Here is a 12,966-nt window from a genome sequence, read left to right as displayed (position 1 = left end):
AAACGCCATATGACGATGGATGAAGATATCGCGTTAGCGTTCATACTTGTTCAATTTTCAATTTTAATTCTGGTGCCTGTTAGCAGCTGAAACACATCCTCACGTGCTTGTGGATATCATATATTGTATATGGAGACATGACTGTAATAATTAGTAAAGGTTAGCAGCTGTAGCTTCAGTGTGCTCATAGGAAACATGACAAAAGGACACAAATCACATTTCTCTTTATGGCCTATATAGTTGTCATCATTAACGTTACATGATTTACAGAATACATGTGACCAACTAACATTTCATGTTCTACCACCGGATGTTTGGATCAAAATATGAACCAATCAGATCTTAGATCAGGTGAGAGCCAGGCGTTTCCCGTCATCCCCTAGGTTTTGCAGCCAAGGGAGAACAACTGCAGCGCCTTGCTCCAAAATCTGCGGCCGCCTTGATCTCAAGTGGTTATCGTTGCCTACGTATGCATGACGTCAGAGCAAGTCGGCATCAAGTCGGACACAAATCTAACCGGTTAAATTACATTACCAACGCTCCACCATATGGGTGGCCTCTTAATAATCTTATTCAGAAAAATTATGCGTTTTTACTAAGTGAAAGCAAACCACGTTAGGGGCAGAGACCTCTTGAAGCTCATATTAAACATTGTCTGCAGAGAAGGTAAGAGAAGCTAGTAAATCATCAGGCCTATTCCATGGGAGTGACTCTGAAAAGGAGCAAAAGCTCCAGGTCTTTATCTTGGCAGGTGTCTCTATTCTCCTGTGTTCAGGCTTTTGGTTACATCAGTTACTTTTCCTTTTAATGAGCTGCATATATTTCTAACACAGCCTTCAGTGACATCAAGAAAAAAAAATAACTTTTTAACTCTAAAAGACATTATTCTCATTCTGAGAACAAATGAACAAACTGTGTGTGGGTATGTGTGTCCAGTTGCAACTTAACACAGACTCAGAAGCATAGAGAATCTTCTCACAACACCTAATCATCCCTTGATCAAAAAACCAGTAGATAGAATCTTGTCATGTTATTCCATTTAATAAGTAGACGGACGGAGCTATAGTACAAGTTTTCAAGTGTAATGAAGATGATCGCAGGGTAACACAGTTCCCCTTAAATGTTGAGCAAAAGTTATGAAACGAGACAAAATTCAAACAATAACATGTAAAAATAAATGGATCTCCTGATAAGAAGTAGGTGCTTCACCTTTAAATGTTTTTATTAGAGCTGGATACACAGGAAGATGCATGTTACTAAACCAACACTAGTAATGATAGAACATCTACATTTTGAAGAATTGTAGCATAGATGAAGTGAACAGCAGCCTTTTCAAATACATTCCTGGTCTAAAATAAATCAGGCTGACAAAGACTTTAAGGAAATACACAACTATAAATGAATTTAGACATCTATTTTGGGGTCTATCCTTTAGCATTTCATATTTACGACGGCAAATCCCTTGAATAACAATATACAGAATATTAACCTTAAAATGGACCACTCCTTCACTTTTTAACTTTCTTCCTTCCTGTCTCATTATTTTCTTTCTTCCTAACTCCCTACCTTCTCTCTCCTTCCTTCTTCACACATGTAATCATCTAGCCTCAAGTAAGTTCTCAACATACTGGACAGTGTGAAGATATATGTCCACTCCCAAAAGAGTCTGAATGTTGCAACGGATTAATGTTGTCCTGCAGTTCCAACATTTCATGATCTGAAAGAGGACTGTCCAGTACAGGGACACTGATCCCAGGATGAGGTTCAGTCATGTATCCATTCTCCTCCCATTCAATCTCTGGTGTCGGTATACCCTGGAAAAAGAAAGTGTGTATGAGCATTGTGCAAAATGAATCTCAAGAAAACACATTTAATAAAGCCCTATCATGACCTTTTAACAATTACTTAACATCTATGATGTCAGGCAGAACCTAGCATCTCCATTATTTCATAAATTATTATTATTTTTTAAATTAATGGGCAGATTTTATGTTGAAACAGCAGTGAGAATATCACATCTGGAAGGTCTAATGCCTTGCATTTTGAACTTGCAGATGTGTCATGACTTTGTAATGTCATGACATTATAGTTGACAGTGTCCACTTCAGTAGAGGTGCACACAAACAGAACCGTAATTTCAACAGCCATTTTGTCTTGAATCCAAGAAGCATAGAGCAGAGGTAGATTATCAAAGTGTTGAACATTTGATTTATAGTTAAGGATCAACTTGACATGTGATCAGTCATTTTAACAGAACATACATTTGCCCCTGGATCAGAAACAGGATTCAGAGCCTGGCCCAGATGCCACAGCTGATTTGGTGTCATGTTTTCCTCTGTCCTGATTGGATGGTTGTCCCACGCATCTCTAAAGACATCCAGGCTGGCCTGGATGCGAGACAAGAAAATATAGTGGCAACAAAACATGTGAAGGATGTTACTGATGTCGAGCAAGTCTTGGTCTTCCAGAGAGTGCAGGATGTAGTAATATAGACCAGTAACACTCATGAAGACATCACGCCACAGGCGCTCGATCCTGGATTTGGAGGGGGATTAAATAAAAGAAAATTATAATATACACACAAATTTACATGTCCATACATCCGTTTTCAACTTGAGTTATCTTTTGAATGGTCGCAGGAGGACTGGTGCCTATCTCTAGCAGTCACAGTGTGAGACGAAGGGTACACCCTGGGCAGGTCAACAGGCACAGGCACGCGCGCACAGACACAAAGCTTCCAAATTAGGTTAAACTCACCGTTGATTGTGTACACTTTTTCCTGCAATGAAGCTGTTGGTGTCAGTTCCACGAACTGAGAACATTAATTCTGCAACACCTACATTTTCTCCACCATGATCTCCTCTCACCATGAAAAAAAAAACATTAGAATCTTGCTTCAAACATTTTTAATGCACATCTATAACAATCTACATCAATTTGAGTCTCACAGAAATTTCCTTATGTACCTTGCTACTAAGTGAGTAAACAATAAACAATGTGGCATTATTAACCCTCTGCTGGGGAAATTTTTTTTGAAAGAGGGAAATGTTCACCCCCCCCCCCCCCCCCCCCAAAGATTTTACTATATGACCTCAAATGGCATGTTATCTTTGGTCAATAACACACTTTAGGCAAAAGCAGATTTGTAACAGGGTAACAGAGGGTAAAGTTGAGAATAACATGAATACCTCAGAGGAAAGCCATGCTCATTCACAGCTTCACTGAAGAAGGCAAGGTGGGTGTCTGCTCGGTTGTTGTCAGCTACCTTCAGGTACATGATCTATGTAATTCAAGCACAAACACTCTCATATGACACATTTTTATAGGGGTCAAAACAATCAATTACCAAATGAAAGGTACAACAGCCATACAATAACATGTTAGATAATTAAATAAGTTAAGATCTGTGAAAACCAATAATAGCAATTATCTTCTATGAAAATATCTCAGTTATTAACGTTCATGCTTTGGAGCAGAAAAAGAGCATGACAATTAAATATTTCAAGCTCAGTTCGCTCCACTCTGATGGTCACCTGTTCCAGCCAGATACCTTCTTTCTAGGCGTTCAAAGTCGGAAACTCGCTGAGTAAACTGGGCGCTTAGAGGAGTATCTTCAGTTGTTTAAGACTGAGGGTAACGCTGCACACGCTGATTCGACTAGCATGGATGCTAATGTTAACATAAAAGAGGGCTTGCTTCGTCTCGCGCGCTAACGCCGCAAAGCACTATGGGATTAGTAGTCTTATTAGCGAAATCGCCCGGCGGGCCAGTTTAATATTATATATTTGATATTTGATTTCGCGGGGCAAATAAAATAGACCAAGGCCTTGAGTTTGACAACCGTGGCCTAAAAAAATGGTACCTAGATACGCTAACTAAACAAATGTTCACTTGAGTTTAGCTTGATGTTAAACTAGATGAAGAATGGACCAGACTTCACGTAACGTCTGGACTGAATTTAACATAAAACATTTTACTTGATCATGAAGAACGCTTCTACTCATAATTCTATAACATTGCATCAATTATAACGAGGGAATAAGATAAAACTATTACTCACAGATTGTGACCGGTCCATCCTGCTCTGCCGCGTGAACTGCAATGCGCATGCGCACAGCAGATCTGTTCTGTGACATAAGGAGCCATATGATTGGCTGAAAGCGAACAGCCCTGGCAGAAGCATATATTTGATTGACAGGTTCATTAGCCAATGGTGACGTTTGTTGACCTGCGACGTTAGGAGAGTCTCAAAATTCAGCACACCGATTTCTCTCACGAATGCAGGAAGGTTCACAAATGAGAAGCTGTCCGTGAATGCACGTTCAGCAATTCGCATGATCTGAGTTTATATTACAAGTGTTCTTACAAATTATATTTGTGAACCACAGAGTGTGAACTTCAGAATTAGCGTGCGCATTTGTGGAAAGTGTTGCGTGACTTATTTTTTCACATTATATTTATGAGTCAAAGAGTGTGAATTTCCGAATGAGCGTGTGCATTTGTGTTCCTCCGAATTATATTTGTGAAACACAGAATGTGGATTTCCGAATGAACGTGTGCATTTGTGGAAAACGTTGTGTGACTTAATTCTTATTGAGACTGTTCTGGCCTCATAGATAAATGAGGGTTAGTAAGAAGTATTTCATATTTGCTTAAAGAAACATTTTTTGTAACTTTCTGGAAATGTATCTTTGTAAAAGGAACCAAAACAAAGTAACATGAAAGCAATCAACAAAAACATGTTCAATGGTCTCTCCCTTACAACTACAAAAAGTACAGATGTCAGAAACATTTGGAAAAAAAATACAGATGTTTGCTTTTGACGGGTAATATCTATGAACAATTTTGAATAAAACTTCTTTTATCTTATTCACAATGACATATTGGTGAGGTAGCAGAAAGATCCTGTTCCAGAGTTTTGTATTCATCAAAGTCCATCGATGTTTACATATCGGGGTTGAGACAGGATCAATTACTTTTCTAATAACAGAATTATTACATTTCTTATCTGTGATTGGAATCCCAGAAATAGTTGGAGGTCTGACTGCTGCAGATAAGATAATGTTTGATTGTATGGTCTGTGCTAAAGAGAAAATACAAGCAGGGATGGATTTAATTACCATGTTATACTCTTCTTGTGAAGTATTAATATTATTTTTTTCTAAGAAGTCTTTGTGGGATAATGTTTCGCCATTAGTATTTTGTAGATTATTCACAGTGTTTACATTATTTAATGACCAATTGTGCAGATAGTGTTTTATTTTTGTTTACAATATATGTATTGTTCCAAATAATACAATTGTGAGGTGAGAAGTTGTGCTTAAAGATAAGACTCCAACATAATAAAGCTTGTTTATGAAAATTACTTAATTTAACTGGGAGTTTTCCTACTGAGAAAGGACATATCAACAGAAAGTTAAGTCCACCAAAGGCATTAAATAGATTATCTGGGACAATATTCCACATGCTATTAGGGCTTTTAATGAATCTTTTAATCCAATTGATTTTTATAATTTGGTTAAATGAGGTAAAGGTCAGTACATTAAGGCCCCCTTCAGCCACTGGATTTGAGAGAACAGATCTTTTTACCTTGTCAGGCTTGTTTTTCCATATAAAATTATAAAGAATTTTATCAAGTTGGGAGCAAATGGATTTGGGAATATCCAAGATTGAAAAAACATAGGCTGCTCTAGACATTCCCTATTCCTTGCTTAGCAGAACTCTACCGTATATGGATAAATCTCTGGAGGCCCAACAATTAAACTTAGTTTTAATAGCCTGAGTCACTGGGAGCATATTTAAGTCCGGAGTTTCTCTGTTATTTTTTGATATCTTAATGCCTAAATAAGTTACTATGTTTTTAATAGGAATGTTACATATTTCAGATTGGCAGCTGTCCTTTAGGGGTAGAATTTCACATTTTTTTATATTTAGATTTAATCCTGATATTTTTGAAAATTGAGATATTGTAGATAAAGCTGTGGGTATTTGTTCATTACAGAAACAAAGTAGTGTTGTCTGCTAGTTGCGAGATTTTGATTTCTTTGTCAAAAATTTGTATTCCCTTCAAAGGTGATTGTAGTATTAAATAGTTTAATTTTTGGGCTACTAGCAAGAAGATATAAGGGGAGGCTGGGCACCCCTGGCGCACCCCTTTTTCTACGTGAAATCTTTGAGATGTTCCACACATGAGTTTGACTGAGCTATTGTTGTTTCTATAAAGTGTTTTCACTGCTTTGATGAAAAAATTACCAAAGTTTAAGAAGGTTAAAGTATCAAATATAAATTCATGGTTAATTGTGTCAAATGCCTTTTGAAAGTCTAAAAAAAGAATAACTGGGTCCCCAGAGAGTAAATAATTATAATTAATCAAGTCCAAAACTAATCTAATATTGTTTGAAATATGACGTCCAGGTAAGAAGCCATTTTGGGCTCCATGGATAATGTCATTAATTCCATATTTTAGCCGTTTGACTATTACTGAAGCAAGAATTTTGTAATCGTTGTTTAATAATGTAATGCCACGCCAATTATCAATTAGAAGAGCATCTTTATTCGGTTTTGGGATTAATGTTATTAGACCTTGTTTCAAGGAGTGAGGTAATTCTTCATTATTTAGGGATTCATTATATACAGCCAAAAGGAATTTTGAGGTTTCTGCAGTTAAACGTTTGGTAAAATTCACCTGTGAGGCCATCATTACCAGGTGATTTGTTGAGTTTAATGGTTGGGGTGAATAGTAGCATTACATAAATTAGAGGATGACCAATAAGTAGAGGTCATGGTCATTCGATCGCCGATATCTAGACGTTTTCCATCTTATTTTCAGGCCAAAACACTGAAGTTAATCAAACATATCAGTTAGCTGACCGAGTATTAAATGTTCAAAACTGGTAAATTAGAAAGACATTATCATTAGAAATTATATTTAGAGCATTTATTTAGCAGACGTTATTCTGGAAAGTAAACCTACATTTAAACAATATTCTCCAGCAGCACGAGGCTGTCCGGGGATGTGCCTGACTTTAAATCGGCTTTACTAAGGAGGTATATCGGCTGATGTAGACATATAAAGAATGACAGATATCGGTCAACTGATATTATCGGTCTACCCTACAAGTGTTATTAATCAGGTGTTACGTCCCCGACAGGAGATGTTAAAATGTGAAGGAGGGGGTAACATAAGAAATACGACAGTGGCGTTTAAAATGGGTTTAATTGTGATAAAAGGTTCTAAAAACAAGAGCAAACAGATGGTGAGCATTATTAAAATAATACAAAACAAAAATTCTCTATAAGGTTAACAGTTACAAGACAAATTATCAACTATATAAAACACCTGGTTAAAACTTTATTAAAAGTTTTACCTAAACTGAAGGTGTTTTAAAAACACATCGACGTTGATAAAAGTCTAAAAACTAAATTCGAGTTAACCTTAAAACACAGTCAACACTAGGTGACATGCACAAAAGATCCATGTGGATCACTCAGAGTTAAAACTATGAGTTAAAACTCATCACAACGACGGGGTTAAACCAAACGAGACCTGGAGGACAGCAGAACCCCTGCACTGCTGCCTCTCAGACTGCTGAAGGCACAGCCTTTTTATCCTAGGTGTGGCTCATCAGGAGGATTCAGTTCAGCTGTGCTCCTCAGCAGCCTGGAAGAGAGGAGGAGGAGGGGCAGTGTCCAGTCAATCACCAGAGCTGGGTGATCCTGGCTGCTTTTTCCCTCTTCAGGCTGGCAGCCGTGACATCAGGAAACAAGCGGCTGGAGTTTTCTGTTGTCCTGATCTTCCTTCTCCAAGAGGAACATTGTCCTTCTCTTCAGAAGATTCTATCAAACCTGTTTTCTGTCACAAACTCATGCTGCAGCTCAGAAAATGTGAGTTTTTTTTCAGTTTCTTGTTCTGCAGTAGTGTGAGATTCAGTCAGGTCCACGTTGATCTCACTCTTATTCTGTCTGCAAGAAGAAGACTTTTTTAGAATCTTGTCTTCTTCTGGTTCCTGGAACGTTTTGGATGTTTCAACGACTTCCAAAGCTAAGCTTAATGGTGCCAAACATTATTTTCTTCTAAACTGCTCTGAATTTGAACAATTTCAGATTTTGAGGTAGTTACTGGTCCCTTTTCTGATTGGTTGCTGCTACAACTCTGCTGTCATAGCAACAGATACAGGAAATGTTTCCTGCTGCAGGCGATAACCTGTCATCTGGAGTTCAGATGTATTGTTATAATGTTATTTTACTGATTAATAAAGTTCATCTCACTGCTTAATTACATATTAACATGTTATAAAGTTGAATTGACTATTAGAATTGGTCAGAATCGCACATAAACCACCTTATTCTTCTGTTCTGATCGTTGATCCAAGTCAATAACCTTCTTGTCTTTAGGAGGTCGAAACGTTGACGGCCCACTGGAATCTGTACATCAGTCTGGGGTTTTTTTTGGTGGGAATCATGGTGGTGCCCCTCCTGGGTTCATGGAGCGACATGGCGGGCCGCAGACCCGTCCTCATCCTCCCTAACATTGGCCTGGCTCTCCAGGCGGTGGTCTACCTAGTGGTGATGTACCTCAAGCTGCCCGTGGTCTACTTCCTGGTGGGCAGGCTGCTCAGTGGCCTCTCAGGTGACTTTAACGCCATCCTGGCTGGCTGTTTTGCATATGTGGCAGACATCAGTGATAGGAAGTCCCGCACCTTCAGGGTGGCGGTGTTGGAGGCATCTCTGGGTCTTTCAGGGATGTTGGCCAGCATCATTGGAGGCCAGTGGAGGCGGGCACAAGGGTAAAGAACGACTTTTGCATACATTCTGTTGTAAAAATGGACGCATCAAAACTTCAGTAACGTCTCTTTTCTTTCTTCAGCTACATCAACCCCTTCTGGTTGGTCCTGGCCACCAACGTGGCCTCAGCTCTCTATACCTTCCTGTTTGTCCATGAGTCCGTGTACCCAGACCCAAGCGCAAAGCTCCTCACCGCTCGCCACCACAAAGCCGTGTGGCACCTGTACTCCACAGGTGGCAGCAGCAGCGAGGACGGGGGGCGACTTCGGCGCTGTAAGCTGTGGCTCTACACGCTGTGCTTCTTTCTGGTAGTGACAGTTCACTTTGGCAGCAGGGAGCTTTTTGTGCTGTACGAGCTGAGCTCCCCGCTCTGCTGGGGCTCGGCCCTGATTGGCTACGGGTCTGCAGCGCAGCATCTGGCCTACTTGAGCAGTCTGCTGGGCCTGAAGGTCATGCAGCGCTGCCTGAAGGACTCCTGGGTGGCTCTTGTGGGTCTGGCCTCTAACATAACCGGTCTGGTGGTCTTCTCTGTAGCTGATACCACTGAGCTCATGTTCACTGGTGAGACCCTAACCTTTTTACACTCAAGTAAATGCTGTATTTATGCTTTTGCTTTACTCTTGAAGTGTTTTATTTCTTGTCCAATCAGGTTATGGTCTGTGCTTCCTCTTCATGGCTGCCACTCCCGTGCTCAGGTCAAAGCTGTCCAAGCTGGTGGGCCCATCAGAACAAGGTGAGTTCCTGATGCTGTGCAGATGTGTAAACGAGTCGCAGCTGTGCTGCTGCAGATGGAAGTCGATTGGACCAGTAACACATCGGTGCAGTTTGGTCTTCAGGGTGTGTTTCTGTCCCCAGGTGCCCTGTTTGCCTCCGTCGCCTGCGTGGAGAGCTTATGTTTCCTGGTGGGCAGCAGCCTCTTTAACTCCCTCTACCCAGCCTCTCTTCACTTCATGAAGGGCTTCCCCTTCCTTTTTGCTGCCCTCGTTCTCTTCATCCCTGCTGGAATAATCGGGTGGGTCTGCGCTTTTATTTTATTTATTGTCTTTTTGATCCTCAACAGGTAGAAAACAAAACACCTGTTTTTTCCATCTGTCTTCGTAGGGCGGTGCAGTGTTTCGACCAGAGGAGGAATCAGAGAGACGCTCCAGTTTCCTGACATCCCGATATCGCTCCGTGACCTCAGCAGATCCGACATCATGTCTGGGATTCCAGGAGAAACTTTAATCCTAATATAGAAATGAGGATTTGTTTTTTGTTTGGTGGTGGAATTATTCCAGTAACACCAAAGAAATAATGTGCTTAAATATCCAACATTTCCAATGATTCATATGAGTTTTATTAGCTGGAAGATCAGACCCAGAAAAATATTGTTGAACAGCCTAAGTTTGGAGAAATAGAATTTGTTTGAGACTCTAATGAACAAGTTAACTGCAGCTCACAGTGAGCCAGGTCCAGATTAAATTACTGCTGTCTTTAAACATCTCTAATCCTTCAATAGGCATAATGGTTCATGCTCATCCTGTTAAAAACCTTTAGCTTCCCTATTTGTCTGAATTTACAGTCACTTAGACGGACTACCAAAGATATTTACAGCGCGTTCACTCCAAATTCTGTATTTCTGCATGAATAATATATGAAATGTTTGTTTGCAAGAATGTATTGGAGTTGTTATAAGGTGGCAGTATTCTACTTTAATCCTGTTCTCATTGTGACTAGCCGTTTGCTTCAATTTATCTCTATTTTTCCAGATCGAGGTTATTCTAACGTATGATTTATTCCTAACGTTTTTAAAGATTCCAACATCAAAAGAAAAGCACGATTCTTAGATGATAAAAAGATTTTCTGCAGCATTTTTATCCATTCACAGAAACGCTAACTCACCTGAAACAGGTGTGATTACTGATTACATTTGTAATCAAAGGAGACCAAAACTTTTTATGCACAACACAGATGATCTCTATAATTTTATGAATTTTAAAATAATGTTTTTTAATGATTTTATATTTTTTAAAAGTGTTTTCTTGTACAAAACTTTGGCGTTAGCTTTTACATGGTGTTGGTAGTTTGTTTGACAATGTGATCACATTTTGTTGTGAAAATGATGAAATAATTGTTTTTCTCTGATTAAAAGTTGAATTGTCTGTCTTTAACTCATTCACTGCCATTGACAACTAAAGTCGTCATTTTAGATCCAACCGTTCACTGCCAGTGACGACTAAAGTCGTCATTTGCATTTTTTTACTGTTTGAGCATCGGAACGAGCCCCCGCGCTGAGAGAACAAACATCTCAGCCCTGAAGCCGATCTTCATCCGCATACGTCACAGATCACATGATCAGTAAGCAACACATCCATGTGTTTGGAGATCGTTTTGGGCCGTTCCTATAAAAAAAGTGAGGCACGAACCGGAAAAGCGTCTGCTGATCACAATTCGACAACGGATTATGAAAGAACGGATAACGCTCGAAACACGCGGCTTCTTCCTGTTGTAAGAGGTGAGTCTGCTCTTTGTTTTGGCATCGACATCATGTTAGCGCGCAACGTTCTGTGACTCTTAAAAAACAGTAAAAACGGTGAGAAATGCTGGCAGCGAAGGCCGTTAGTGATCAGGAAATGGCTGGCAGTGAATGAGTTAAAGAGCAAGTCACCCCCAAATCAACTTTTTTTTCTGATAAACTATATAAATGTGTGTCTAATCGTGCTGCAGACACGTGTAGTTAATAGTTTTGTACTTTAGTGCATTTTAGTTAAAATTGTAATTTTCTGCCTAAAACTGTCAGTGTTGTGCCGTTGTCAGGTAAAAACTCTGCACTGCATTAGAATTTAAATCTGCCACCGCTATTGGCTAAGAGGTATGCTATGATGTAAACTGGTCCTTATGATGTCACTATGCCGTTGTGAGCGTGTGTGTGTGTGTGTGTGTGTGTGTGTGTGTGTGTGTGTGTGTGTGTGTGTGTGTGTGTGTGTGTGTGTGTGTGTGTGTGTGTGTGTGTGTGTGTGTGTGTATTTGCTAGCGGCTCCGCCCTCTCGGTCTGCTAGGCAACAGCATTTTCTGCATTTTTCAAACATGAAGAGGGAGTGAAGTAAGTTTCTTGTAGGGGGTGACTTGCTCTTTAACTTGCAGTGTTTTGTTCTGCAGAAGACCAGATTTAAGATGAACTGCAGTGCTGTTGGACCATCGGGTCACAGCCGTGACTACACCAACACACGTGTTTGTTGAAGCTGCAGCTTTTACATTTTTCAACACAACTGCATTTATTCATGAAATTCATGAACTTTCATTAAATATAATGATCCATATTTATAGTTTGCATATAAATACATTTAAAATTTAAGCTTTTTTTTTTTTTTTTTTTACATTTTCTGTCAATGTGTTTTAAATAAACTAGCAAATGTAAAAAAGCAAAATCATTTTCCAAACTAGCTTATTTGGCAATTCTGCCTTTTCAGTTCAGTGGCCTAGTGGTATGAGTGTCTTCACTCATGGAGGTTCTAACTTCCACGCACGAGTCCTGTTCGCACATGCGGTGTGGACAATACGTGTGCACGAGATATGGCGGAATTCTGACGCCATACACTGATGTCCTCAGTGTTTGTGTCCATAGCTGTGTTAGCAGCCATTCTGACTCTGTGTGGGTGCTGTTGCATTCCATGCCTCCGAGCCCTGATAACGAGACTGATAAATACAGCCCTTGCCCCATCACCTGAACTGATGGAGCAGGCGTTCACTCTGCTTGCTGAGCCAGACCCTGAAGACCTGGGAGAAGAGGACGAAGCCCTGCAGTATCATGTTGAGACACTGTTTGGTTCTGACCTGTGAGTGAATAAAGGCATGCCACGTGACTCTGTGTTCTAGATCTAGTTAGATTTTTTAATAAAGCTTTAAAGCATTTCTCTTGTATTAACTATGTTTCCTCTGAGTGCAAATGTTAATGTCGTTAAAAAATGACCTGATTACCAAAAATCTGAAAAGAGGTTTTCTAGTGATGTGTGAATAAATGGCATTAATCATGATAAACAGGAGGGAACTGTTAAAATAGTGTGTTTTCTTTTATCACGCTTTACGCTTTTATTACGTTTAAAGATTTTACCATTTATGTTGACAGTTACTGTTTTGTTTAAAGTCTCATGAGAAGACTAAAATGTGTTGTGCTTTGTTGAACAGAATGTGACCCAAGGACAC

At 39.6% G+C, this 12,966-nt stretch overlaps 1 protein-coding gene across 1 annotated transcript; it reads left to right on the top strand.

The window, feature by feature from the left end:
• The first annotated feature begins 7,776 nt into the window (after positions 1-7,776).
• LOC107380625 (proton-coupled folate transporter-like) lies at positions 7,777-10,646 on the top strand. Its single transcript, XM_054743301.2, has 6 exons — positions 7,777-7,884; positions 8,395-8,786; positions 8,867-9,345; positions 9,434-9,517; positions 9,640-9,796; positions 9,886-10,646. Exons 2-6 carry the CDS (start codon positions 8,461-8,463, stop codon positions 9,938-9,940), a joined length of 1,101 nt encoding a protein of 366 aa, XP_054599276.2. The 5' UTR covers positions 7,777-7,884; positions 8,395-8,460; the 3' UTR covers positions 9,941-10,646.
• The last annotated feature ends 2,320 nt before the right edge of the window (positions 10,647-12,966 follow it).

The sequence above is a fragment of the Nothobranchius furzeri genome, chromosome 13 (assembly GCF_043380555.1).
Source record: "Nothobranchius furzeri strain GRZ-AD chromosome 13, NfurGRZ-RIMD1, whole genome shotgun sequence".
Taxonomy (NCBI): Eukaryota; Metazoa; Chordata; class Actinopteri; order Cyprinodontiformes; family Nothobranchiidae; genus Nothobranchius; species Nothobranchius furzeri.
This window is presented reverse-complemented; position numbering and strand designations above follow the sequence as displayed.